This window comes from Sarcophilus harrisii, chromosome 1, assembly GCF_902635505.1.
Source record: "Sarcophilus harrisii chromosome 1, mSarHar1.11, whole genome shotgun sequence".
Classification (NCBI taxonomy): Eukaryota; Metazoa; Chordata; class Mammalia; order Dasyuromorphia; family Dasyuridae; genus Sarcophilus; species Sarcophilus harrisii.
In genome coordinates this window covers 212208092-212222252 of record NC_045426.1, presented here as the reverse complement: position 1 = coordinate 212222252, position 14161 = coordinate 212208092, and the positions used below count along the sequence as shown (strand labels likewise).

At 32.2% G+C, this 14161-nt stretch overlaps 1 protein-coding gene across 5 annotated transcripts in view; it reads right to left on the bottom strand.

Annotated features, from left to right (window-relative positions):
• MLLT3 (MLLT3 super elongation complex subunit) overlaps positions 1–14161 on the bottom strand; it is a 264426-nt gene that overhangs the window by 71930 nt on the left and 178335 nt on the right. For all 5 annotated transcript variants that reach the window (XM_031969103.1, XM_012542700.3, XM_031969095.1 and 2 more), the window contains one exon: positions 1183–1788. In XM_031969103.1, coding sequence (XP_031824963.1) covers positions 1183–1788 — 606 coding nt within the window. The remainder of the gene's footprint in view (positions 1–1182; positions 1789–14161) is intronic.

The window sequence follows — 14161 nt, the reverse complement described above, 5'->3', positions numbered from 1 at the left end:
AACAAGCACATGCATGCTGAGGATTTCCCTCAGAGATTTAAAAATACTAATCACCCATGAGAGGAAGGGACAGTGTTAGTATAGCCGACTCTAATTCCTTTGCCAGCATTCCAATCAGCAAGTTATGAGAAGGAAAGCATGGAAGTCACCACTACATTCCTACCTGTCCTCTTCTATGTACCTCTAATGGAAATGTTAATTCAATTCAAAGAAAATTTCTTAATAGCTTATTTTGTCCAAGGCATTTTGCTAGGACTCAGGAATAGAAAGACAAAATTCAAACTGTCCCATATCTCAAAGTGTTTAGAAAACTACTGGACAAATACAAGGAGGCAGCCCATGCATTCACTGTCATCACTGGCCTTCCAAATTAACTAGTAGATCAAAATTAATCTCCTTGAGACCTATGGATTCAAAATTAGTTGGTACTGTTAGGTAGTAAATTCCCTGTTATAGGGTGCATTTCAGTCAAAGTTAAGCAGAATAGGATCAAATAACCTTTAAATTTCCATCTACCTCTAAAATTTTATGATTCTAAATACCAAAAACAAAGAAAATTCTATTCTTTCCTTCAGAAGAGAGATTTTTAACATAGAACATTCAAGGAACATAAAACCCTCCTATTAATAAGAAAAGAATACAAGTAGAAGTTACCACCCTTCACAAAAATAGATTAGATTTTCTGAATAGATAAGAAAATTACAATTACCTTTTCATAGTATGGTTAAAAGATTAAAAGCTTACCTCATTCTGCTTTTTCTTCTTTATTCACCTGAATTAATCTTAGATTCTTTTACCTTTTAAAATCTACTAGCATTAGAAAATAATAAAAAGTAAATTGAAGGTTTAACAATTGGTGGGGAGGGGAAGAAAGGAACTAGGGGAAGGAAGCACTAATGAGCGGATAATAATTTCAATTACTGTTCTGATGACCTATTATCATGCTAGGACATACAGCTTTGCCTGGACAATATGAATCACAAAATAATACACATGAAATGCTACAGATGCACTAGCAACTTCCTTTTTCTTCATTACCTTTCCTGAACCATGTCTATTCTATCTATGTTATTGATTTATTAATTTTCTCCTCCCCCAGTCCCAAAACGGTAAACTATGTAAAAGAAAAACTTAAGACTGAAAACCAAAGAGGAAAATGAAAATAAAAAACACAATACTCACTTCAGATTTAGAAGACATGTTTTCCTCCATGTCAGAGTCATTGGGATCCACGATATCATCAAAGGGGGGTAAAGTTGATTTCTTCTTCTCTGATGTATCACCTTCCATTTTTACCTTTCCCATCTTGACATGAGATTTATCTCTTGTAGGTTTTTTCTCAGCCGAACAAGTAAGTATCAGTGGTGGGGCACTAGAAAAACTTTTAAACAAAGCCTCCGAGCTGCTTTTTTTCCTTTTTTTGGCTGCAAGGTCCTCAGACTCTGAAACAGGGGGCCTTTTACTGGGGGCTTTTTTGTCTTGCTGTTGCCCCCCTGTGATGGTAAGTAAGCTGCTTTCATGTTTTGGCTCTTTTGACATGGGTTTAGGTTCCTTGAAGGCCATCTTAGGAACTATTTTTTCTTCTTTTAGTGGTTTGTTTTCTTTGGGTTTCTTAGAGGATTCTTTGGAAGATTTGTTATGTTCCCTGGAAGGTTCTTTGAAGGCACTTTTATGTTCTCGTGAGTCCTTAGGAGGTTTTTCCTTGTGCTCCTTTGATAACTTGTGAGGTTTTGAGAAACTGTTACCACTGGTGCTGCTGCTATTTGTATGGCTACTTCTATTGGGATCCTGCAAAAAACACAAGCACAAATCTGTGAGGCTCCTGAAGCTGAGGAGAAAGACAGCACAACTCCCAGTTTCTCCTCCACATAATGGTTACATTGTGATTTCTCTCAAAGTAATCTTGTGGACACCAAGTTCCCACAATATGATAAGTGGGTAGAGAACAGAACAGACTTAAGAAAAAGTGGGATGGAACTGTCTAGCAAGCTAATGAGATAGGACAAACTAAGCCAGGGTCACTTTTCTAAGAACAACATGTAGTTTTATAAAACCATCAAAGGATTTCGGGAATCGGTGATAGAAGTTATTAGAATAGCAACCAGACTGATCCCTTCTTTCTGTAGATAAAGGAAACTGAGACTCAAGAGACTAAGTAATTTCCCCAAGATGACTCAGAGAGGAATTAGCAGAGCCAAGATTGGAATTGAGGTCCACTGACTCCAAATTCATCACGCTCCTTAGTATAAATCAACTTTCAAAATAAAATAGCTAAAGTCTTTAGGGTCTGATGCAAAGGTCTGAGAAAAGGTTGTTAAACATAAAATAAAAATAAATAAAAGAAAGGTTTGTTCTACTTTTCGAAGCTCTCCAGGCAATGAAAGTATGTTTTAAGAACTCTTTATTAATAATTGTAATTCATAACATTTTAAAATCTGACCAAGTACTTTGCCTCCAATTAGTCTTTTTCAGGGTCATACAGTCAATCAATCAGTAGCTAGAAAGATTAGGATATGAACTCCAGTTTTCTGACTCCAGATCCAGCTCTCTGAGATTTCCAAATTAGATTAGTGAATTAAAGCAAATAAAGTTATGACTGTGTTGTCTTTTGTTAAATGCATAATATGGATAATATAAATGCATACTCATTCCCTTAACAACCTAGCATGAGACATGGGATGATTTTATAAATACTATCTATTTTTTAATGATCTTATAAAAATCAAAAAACAACCTTTCATTTTATAGACAAAAAATGTAATTTTATACTTATTATATGTATAGACTTTACTGTTGTAATAAAAATCACAAATGAACTCAAATTAGATCCTTAGCGTGCAAAACTGGATAATCAATACAAAAACCAGAGTAATTTTGCCATACTTACCTTTATCTTCTTAATTGATACCAGAGGAAAATGAAAGGATAAGTAAGTTTTGCAACTGGAATTTGCTTCTCCTAGTATGCTTATTATGTTTGATCTTTAATTCACCTTTCCTGTTTTAAGTCCAATTATATGTAAACCAAATGTGTATAGAAACCTCAAAAAAGTCTACTCTACAAATTCAGGAAAGGGGAAAGAGATTCTTTTTTTTACACCTAAATGCATACAAATCTATTCTCAGTTTCTCAGAAAAATAATAGCCTTAACTATTTTCTTGCCAAAAAAAGAAAAAAAAAAGCCATTTAGAAAAACTTTTTCTCCCAATTTTGACAAACTATACAAGTCATTAAAAAAAAAAAAAAAAGAGGAATCATCAGTTCTCTTAAGAATCAAAAGCTAGAAGCAGGTTAGGTTTAATGTTTCTGAAACTTAATTATTTCCTGATAGTAAAGAATGATATGAATAATCCAAAATATAGTATAAAAATGGTGAACTACAACTGCATGCTCTTAAATTTATCAATCTGTTGATATACTCAATTTTTGTAATTTGCAAAAAAGTACCATAATTATAAAACTAAAATACCCAAGTTTGGTAGTTACGTAAGTAACACATTTTTCTGGGCACTTATTTTTAAAAGTATATAAGTGTTAATTAACCAGTGTATTTTTTTAAGAAACAATAATAAAACTAAATAACTTCAGAACAAAGTCTTCAAGAGGATACCTTTAGTTAAAATGCAAAATATTATCCTAGAATTCTGGAATTTATTGTAAAAGTACAATAAAATATCTTGTCTTATATGCAGATAAATTAAATCTGCAAGGAAAGTATCTGGGAATAATGCTGACTGAAGTTTAGGTAAGACTTTCAGCATTATTCCCAGATAAACTTCCGTCTTTTATCCTGTACTATGTTATCATATAAGATTTTTACTGTGGAATGCCAGAAGGAAATAATATATAAATGCATAGAAAGGATACTGGAGCAAGATACTAAAAGGCTTTGCATGTATAGCAGTTTTATGTTTTATCCTAAAAGCAGAGGAGTCAATGAAGCTTTTGAATAAATATAATTCAAATGGAAATATCACAGTGAATTTCATAGAGGACAAATGAGTGAGGAGAACCTGGAAACAAGAAAACCAACTAAACGGCTATTGTCAATAGACAAGGAAAAGGTTATGACAGCCAGACTAGAGTGATAATCATGAAAAAGGGCAGATGCCAGAAATATTGTAGTAGAACTTATAAAATGATATAATTGATTGTCCTGGAAGCAAGAGGAGGTAAAAGGAGAGTAAAGATGACTAAAATTTTGAACCTAAACAACTTGATATATGGTAGTTGATTTTAAAGAAATAGAGAACTTAGAAAACAGGTTGAAAAGAAAAAATAAAAAGAAAAGATAAAAGTTTTGATTTTAAAATATTGTTTGGTATGTGAATTTGAAATACCCTATAGGCAGTTGGTAATAAGTGAATGAATGAGCAATATTAATTTTTAACTATATGGAAAACACTCTATTAAATTTCTCTGCTCTCAAAGAACTCATCCCCTAATGGGAGAAGAAAATACTTTCAGCTAAAAGTCTAAGATCAACTAATGATCCACAGGGTATGATAGATGGCAATTTAACTTTTTTAGTATCATTGTTACTGATGTTTCTACTGATTCTTTCTAATACTGAACAATTTGACAATGCCACAGAGATGCTGACAGCACGGACTGGGATGCATCAGATGCCCTAGGATGTGAAAAGGGAGCCTACCACTACCCCTACAGCTCTGGGGCTTACCGCCCAATGCTTGGGATTGGTCAGCACTGACTATGGATGGAGACAAAGGAATTGGTCCAGATGTTCACAATATTGTAGAAATCAATCAAGAAAGAGACTAGGGAGCATCATCAACAAAGAATAGATCTATGAGAGCTAATGAGGTCATGGAGAAAGAAGGTATTGTGTTCAGTATAGAGCACTGTGGTACACCCACTGTTAGAAGGTAAGAGACAGATTGAGACATTGATGAACATCCAGCAAAAAGAGTAGCCAAACACAAAACAGAACCAAGAAAGCAGGGGCATCAAAGAAAGGAAGGAAAAAAGCCACAAGGAACAAGTATGATATCTAGGAAGAGAAGATAATCAATGTCAAATTTAGAAAAATCAAAAGGAAAATGCATTGGATAAAAAGAACACTTGGAAAGTAAGAGATAAATAACAGTCAGATTAATCAGTTACTTGGAGAGAATTATTATACAATGTCCGATTTAGGCATAAAATGTAAAGTACAATTCGTTTGCTGAAGGTCAATTAGAACTAATGGAAGATAAGGCAAACTAATATCCTTATAATCTAATAACTCTGGGAGATGATTAAGGAATTAAAGAATTTGTAAATATTGGCTAAAATCAGGTTTGTGGATATTTTTGAGTTTCACTTTCCACACTGTCTCTGGGACCTATTATCACTGACAATCAAAGGCTAGGTTTAACCTATTTAAACTATATTCACTACTTGCATGTCCCATAAATATTTTCATATGGCCAAAATGTAGGAGATACATAAAAAAATGTGCCAGAATGTTTCTTACAAGCGTGTTCCCTATAATATTGCAAGAAATAATACTTGAGAAATAAAGAAATGCCTGTATAATAGGATTTCTCTCTGCATCAGATTTTTATTTTTTTTAATACAAACATAAACATACTACATGCCACCCAAGAACTGGAATAACATGTAAATTACAACTTGTCAAGAGTCCTCCACCCAATGTCCCTCACCAGGAGAAACCACATCTACACATCCAGAGAACCTCTTAATAATTCCTGTTTGAACAAGACATCTGAAACATCTATACAGGCTTGTTCTTCATTAACTCAAGTTCTTCCTTACCTTCTGTCACTGTACCATCTCAATATTATTTATTTATTTGACAAATATCCAAAAAAATTGCGATACTGTTCTACATAAATGTTGCTGAATTCTATCTATGTGCCTGCCTTTCCACAGCTCATCCAACAAGCATTTTTGCTAATTTGCTATGTATAAGGAGAAACCTAAAAATTGTTTTAATTTGCATTTTTCTTTGGTGATTTTTATCATTTTCACAAGATTGAGGAAAGTTTGCAGGTCTTTTGGAAACTTCATAATCTGACTAAGATTAATATTGGGGAATGATATCAAAACAGATATTTTAAATCAAGTCTCAAGATTTTTAAAAAATGAAACATTTTAAAACGTTTCCTGCAAATTTTCCCTCCTCATTATTTCTCTTAATATTTTTTCCTGAACTGATTTTATTCATAGAAAGCTTTTAAATTTTTATTTTACTGTATTTGTCAATTTGGTTTTTCATAAAATTTATATTAAAAATTTCTCTCCCTACTCATGGTATTTCCTCTATTTTTCCCAGTTTTTAAAGATGCACTATAACTTTTTGATATTTAGATTCACTTATGCTGTATATAGTGAAACTCTGGCATAAACTTAATTTCTGACAAATGTTTTCCTAGTTTCATCCAACAATTTTTGTTAAATAAAGAATATAAGCCCCATCTTCTTGGGTTTATTGAATACAGGACCACTATGTCTTATGACTTTTTTAGACCTATTTCAACTGAACTAATTCAATTTTTTAACCAGTACCAAAGAATTTTGATGATTACTGTTTTATAATATAGTTTTGAAGTGAAGTACTATCATAATCTCTTATTCTTAATTTTTTAGTTTTTCAGTGGAGTTCGGATATTTACATAGTTTAGGCCAAATGTTGTGAGAGAAGAACTCAATGGTTATGGCATATATCAAATTATTAAAGTTACTATTTCAATGTAATTGACCTAACAAATAGATTCATAGAATTAAACCCAAAAAGAGCTTTTCAGAATTCCCATCTAATTATGCTCATCAAATTTTCAAAACAGTGTAAGATTTCAGTACTATTTTAGCTATCTATATAGTTGTTAGATATAATTTATGAGTCAATTATGAGTAAAAATTTTCAATGAACTCAAAGTTTTCAACTTTCCCTGCTCTGATTTCTGTAGCTCCTTGACTTAATCTCTCATTTCTACTAACTCAGATACAGTTATCAAATTATGTTTTATAATTGCCCTGTACTGGGTCAGCAATACCTTACAATGTGGTTTGAAGCTGAAGTTACTATTGACAAAAAAGCAATGTGAAGCTTTTGCCTTCAGTTTATTTCATGTGCACTCCTGGTTTACCATGGTACTGGGCAATATCATCTACAATGAAGCTCTTCTAGCATGTGGGTTACTGGTATTTCTGATTTGTTCTAATGTTCTTTGCTCACTTCTGGTACATGAAGGAACATACTTTGCTATCTACTTTGTCAAACAGATCATCAACAGTTTTCAGTAAAACCAGTTAATATCTCTACGCCACCACATCTACATTTTAGATTCATAGGTATCAATGATTAGAATGCTAACCTAATTTGAGTGCAGTGTCTAACTGGCAAGCATTTCAGGATTCGTGCTTTATATTGACAGCTGCCATAGCAGTCTCAGGATATAAAAAATCCCTGCGATACATCACCCTGACTAACATAGCCTTTATTCTGCCATTAAAATTTCTCTCACACTATGGATGATATATTGGACTTTGAGAGGGTTTATTGACAATATTATTATCATTTCTCTTAATTTGCAGAGATGTTTTTATTTTCTCCTGATAAATTGTTATTACTTAAAGGCTTCTAAGATGTGGTTTCCAATAACATTTCCAATCTTATTTCATATTATTTTCTTTAACATACTATTTCAGCCAGACTGTATAATTATTGCATATACATGACATTCAATTCCCCAGTTGGGTGCCTTTGAACAAATGGTTCTATAATTCTAGAATTCACCCCTTTCTCATCTCTGTACTATGGAATTACTAAAAAATAAAATTGATATTTTATCCAAAATTTAATTCTAAAAATCAATATAAGCACTTAAATTGGTTTAACAATTAAAAAAAAATTTTCAATAAATACAATAATCATAACATTTTCTTTTTTCTTCCATGTCTAGCACTATCCAAACCTTCCCACCTGAAATAAATCTGTTTATTCTAATAAACATACAGTCAGCTAGAATAGAGCAACCCATTAGCCATGTCTAAGAAGGTATATCTAATTCTGGAACTTCTAGTTTATTGCTCTTCTGCTAAGGGATGGAAGGTATGATTCATCCTCAGTCTTTTGTAGGTATGATTGATTGCAGTTTAATCAGAGTTCTGAGGTCTTTCAGAGATTATTCCCATCACATTATTGTTATAGTAACTGCCAAACTGTTCTCCCAGTTCTACTAACCTCATTCTGCATGAATTCATTCAAAGTCTCTCCACCTTTCTCTCCATCTGTCAATTACTCATATCTTATGATGGAATAAAATTCATTGCATCCACAACAGTACAGTTTGTTCCACCATTCCCCAACAGATGGAGACTTTTGTTTCTAGCTCTTTGCTACAACAAAAAAGTGATGTTATTAATATTCTTATAGATACTGGTCCTTTGCCTTTGCCCTTGACCTCATTAAGGTCCAAGCTTAATAGTAGTTAAATCACAAAGTCGAAGGGTAAATCATTTAGTGATCTTTTAAAATATAATAACAAACTTTTTCAGAATGGTTGAGCTTAAGTATAACATATCAAATTGCTTGTCTTCACAATGAAGGAGAAAAGAAGAAATAAGGTAGAGAATTTGGAACTAAAAAAAATTATAATTAATATTAAAATTTTACATATAACTAGGGGAAATTAATATTTTTTTAAAATGGTGAATTAATTCATAGGTAAACGAATGTCTGTCCTTCAATACTTCTTCCAATAACTGTGAGTGTTCTATTTTTGTCTTCACTATCAATCTGATTGATATAAGGCATACCCTCAATTATTTTAAACTGAATAAATAGCAAATATTAAAAAACAGGTCAAGAGTTAACTTATACACAAAATCTTTCCTGACCCACCAATACGGGTCCTTTTTTTCCCTCTTGAAACTGCTTTCATTATTTTTTTATTTATTTGCATTTACTTGCATATATGTTACATTTCCCATCATATCCTTAGAAGATAATTTCCTCGATGGCAGTGAAGGTCTTTATTTCCCAGCCAGTACAGAACCATACATATAGTGAAGGTTTGATCAATTCTTGATAAATTGAAATGGATATTGTATAATTCTAAAGTTTGTCCTTGTAATTTTTATTAGAACTAAATCCATAAATTAATTTAAGCAACATTATCAAATTTATTATATTTATCTGGCCTAAATTAATCTCATAAGGATAACAACTAGATATTTTATAACTTTTTCAGTTTTTTTTTTAAAGGAATTTGTTTCTTTCTAGTTTTTATTTATACTAGATAGAAATATTATGATTTTATGGAATTACTGAAACATTAATCATTAATTTTTTTCCATGATTCTCTGGGATTTTTTTTTAATAAATCATCACAAAGATAACTTTATTTTGCCTATGTTTTTAAATTTAGTATCTCCTTTTCATTGTGATAACTATCATTTCTAGAACTTTAAGAAATTTTTTTTGTTGTGTTGAATGATTATAAAAAAAGAACAGTGGAGAAATTTTAAAAGTAATTCTTCCTGTATATTTGCTTTTGCCAGGAAAGCTTTTTTCTATTCACTGTTAATAATGTTAACTCTTGATTTTTTGGATACATACTTTTGATCATGTGAAAAGAGGGTCCTTTAGTATCAATGATTTTGGGGTTTAAAAATATAGTAGGGATGTATTTTTCAAAGGAATTTGTCCATTTATTAACATAATTGTATATTTTAATTGCTTATATGATTGTTTATCCTACTGATTTTCTTCTGAGAAATAATATGGTTCACTGAACAGAGGGCTGGCCTGGTTGGGAAAACCTAGGTTCAGTCTATGTCTGATGTAAATTATTGTGTGGCCATGAAAAAGTCACCTAACTTTCCAAGGTGCCAGGAAGCTAAGACTATATGTTGCAGTAAAATTGCCTATAGGCATTGGTGGAGGGACATTCCTAAACAGGAACTCCCTACAAAATTAAATTGTTAAATGTTGACTAAGACTTCCATTTGTGGTATGCAAGAATTTTGGATATAATCCCACAGTGTATTTACTAGGAATTTATTTACAACTTTTCAAATCAATTTTCAGTGGAAAAATTGGCCCATAGTTCTTCTTCTTGGCTTTATTACAGGTCTGGTATCAGAACCATATTCGTCTCATTAAGTTTGGAGTCTTTCTCTTTTGGGGGGAAAATCAATTTTATGGACCCCAAATTCTGTGTTCTTTAAACTGGACAGAATTCAGTTCTAAGTTCCTATGAAAACTAGGGTGTTCACCCTACTTTGGTCATGCATTTATGCCTTGATCGGTTTCTTTTTTTTTTCCCTGATATTAGACAAAGACCTCTTTCATGTATTGATATTTTGGTTAATTTATATTTTCAACACATTCATTTCCTTTTAATTCTCAAGACTGCTGGTATAAATCTGGGTCTGGGAGTTTGTGATAATATTTTTTAATGTTGACAAAAGAATATTGGTTTTATTTTTTCCACTCCATAGTAACAATATAAACATATTAGATAGAATTTAGAAAATCCAGTGAGTCAAAGCTGTTTCTTTATGAGTTGGTAAAATAGTAAACATAGACTGACAATAAGATACCCATATGTGCAATTAAATCCAATTCAAGATGATTCTGATAGATTTAGTAATAGTTAGAGAAATTAGATGTCTAGCTGATCAAATTATTACGTAGGAAAATCAAATAACAAAAACAATAGCAGCAATAGCTAGCATTTATATAGCAATTTAAGATTTACAAAATACTTTATGTATTTTATATCATTTGCTCTTTACTGTTACCACATGAGGTAATTGCTACTATATTCATTTTACAGACAGAGGACCTGAAACAGACAGGAGTTAAGGATCACACAACTACTAAGTGTCTGAGATCAGAAATCTATGCTAGTCGTCCAAACTCCAAACCCAGTGTTCAATCAATGGCAATTTTCATACCTAAATTAACAATTCTACTTGCCTACCTTAAATTAAGATGAATCTAGATAAGAAGATGAGACAATGATTTAAAATTATAATAATGATATTAACTGATATTTATTTGGCACTTTCTTTTCAGAATGGTCTCCATAAATTAACATCATTTATTCCTCATTATGAATCTATCAGAAAAGTTACAGGTATTATCATCTCTATTTTGTAAAAAAGCAATATGGGGAAATGATTTAGCTAGAGTCACAAAGTTATTACTAAATGTAGAAAGCAGAATTCGAATTCAGATTTAACTGACTGAAAGGCCAGCATTCCATCTATAATGTATTGCGATATAAACTGGGACAAAACTCTTTTTAAAAATAAATAAATAAATAATGAATAGGACGAATTTCCATTCAGAACCAGTAGAGGGAGCATAAAACATTGTTTTGTATTAAGTGTTTCAGGTTCTTAAAAAAGAAGATTCTCACCTTTAAAATGCTGTTTTTAAGGTAAAAAATAAATAAATAAAAGTTAAAGCATCATGGAATTGTAGACCCAGTGCTGGTCAGAGGTCACTGCTGGAACTTAAGAGATACTCGTTTTACAGAGGAAAAAAAATTGAAAATGATTAAGGTAAATGACTTGCTCAAGGTCTCACAGGTATTCAACCAAGATAAATTTTTAAGCTAATTCTTCTGAATGTAGAGTCACTAAAAACATATTTTCAAATTAAAATTTCAAATTAGGAAAAAAAAATTAGTGATTAGAGTATCAGCTATATTATAACACCTGCCTTCTAACCTATCTGGTTTTTAACAGAGCTATAGGAACAATTTAAATATCTCTCCTCTTCCCTTTTCAGTTCAAATTCCTAGGCCAAACAAGGCAACCCCACAAGCCCCAAAGAAATCTCTACTATAACAGATCAAACAAGAATGCCTCTGATCAAAGATCTCCAATAAAGAGGAACCTATTATCTTATTATACTTTTAGTTAGCTTGACTTGTCAGAAAACTTTTCCCCAACATCCCCAACAACCCCAACAAAAAAAAACATTCCCCAACAATTGCCATTGATTGAACACTGGTTTTGGAGTTAGGAAGCATAGAATAATGTTTGACTCTTTGAAACATAAGTTCATTGATCTTAGCCTACTCTCTGAAGCCAAACAGAACCAATCTAATTCCCCTGCCACATGTACAGTCCTTCAAATAACTGAGAATAATTATCATATCTCTCGGTCTTCTATTCTCTAGGCTAAACAGCCCCAATTCTTTTCATCAATCCTCACAAGACAGGGATTGAAGAGCCTTTGTCATTCTACTTGTCCTGCTCTAAATCCCTTCCAGGTTATCAATGTTATTCTTAAATTATGGCACCAAAAATGAACACAGTATTCCAGATATAGTATCGAATAGTCCACAGTAAAAATGGATTATCTCATTCTTAATCCTGGAACCAAAGTCTTTCTCATCTGAAGCTGAATCTGGCACTAAAAACAGCTAATCTTTTCAAGGCAAAAAATTCCATTTTATATTTATAAAGTTGGTTTGTTTTTTGTTTTCTTAATGTATCTAAAATAGTAAGATATTAAGCTTTACTGAATTTTATAATATTAAATTCATCCCAATGCTCTGGAATTTTCCTGGATCCTGACCAATATTCTATGTCTTAGCTATCCTCTCCTAGGGATTCTATTCTGTAAATGTGCCCAATCTGGCATCTACGCTTTTGATCCAAGTCATGGATGAAAATGCCAAACATAATCCAGGCCTAGTACAAACCCCCCCAAATATTCTGCTGAACACCTCCTGTCAAACTGACAATTGAACAATTAATGGCTGCTCAAGAACTGTGTAAACTAGTTCACAATTCAATTAATTGTATTATTATTTAGTGGATCATTCTCCATCTTTTTTCCTCAAGAATAGTATGAGATTAAAGTGCTTTGTCAAAAATCTATGTAAACTCTATCTCCAGCAGAGGTATCAAATACTAAGTGCACACCACTTCCAAATATAGTCTGGATTAGATTAAAATGTAGTTGAGAAATTTTTAACAAAATAAATTAAAACATAGACAATATTAATATGCAGTTTCCAAAGTAAATAGGAGGCCCATAGCGATGTTTATTTTGACTATTTTCTCCCATTTCTATTTGAATTTGACTCCACTGATCTACACTACACTACACTGAATTTTAAAAAATATAATAAGGTTATTCTGATGTGGCTTATTTTTTAATGAATCTAAACAAGCTATTTGTAATCACTGCTCCTTTGGGTAGATACTCACTAGCATTCCTTTAAATATTCTTTACAGAATTTTACTAGCAATTGAAATGATGCTCACTCAGTTCTAATCTGTAGATTCTTTTCTTTTCCCCTTCCCCACCCCTCAAATCATGGCATTTATATTTCTCCAGTCTTTCAGTCACTCTCCCATTACTGTGTCATTAAACACTTAATTTAAAAAAAAAAAATGTTCCATTTAAATCTGTTTACAGTAATATTAATAATTGGTAAGTGGGAAGATGGTAGTGGCCTTGACAGTGATAGAGAAGTCATGGAGAGGATTGTTAAAGGAAAAGATGATGAGCAACTTTGGATATGTGGAATTCGACATAGCCAGTAGGTTAGTTGGAGATGCAAGAAGGTCAGTAGAAGGTTAGAATCAGCTGCATGGGGATGAAAACTGAATCCAGGAAAGCTGATGGAATCAATAAGTGAGGGAAAAGAGAAAAGGACCCTGGACAGAGCCTTTGGGGGACACAAATGTTCTGAATGCAACTTATTAATCCAGAAGCTTCACTCGCTTTTGGAGGCTTCTCAACATTTTAAATTTTGTTTCTCCAGATTTTAATCTCTAAATGCCAATACTACTTAATCATGGACATAAGGGCTACATACCCCAAAGCAGCCCCCAAAAATAGGGTTTGGGGTCCTTGTTCATTATTTCAACTGAAAAAGGCTTTCTGCTCAAGACACAGATAAAGTTTTACAGAGGAAGCAAGGTTATTTTCTCTCCTTGCTCTTTTATATTATATATATGTATTTATATATGTGTCAAGCTTATTAAAAAAAAAAAAAAACAACACACAAAAAAAAAAACAACCCAGAGTTTACCCTAACTTTACTTCTCCCAAAATAAGCAAAGATCTAAGAAGAGTTACCAAAACAGGAAAAAATAATGATAAATGTTGGAGTTGTGGGAAAAATGGGATACTAATGTATTGTTGGGGGAGCTGTGAAAC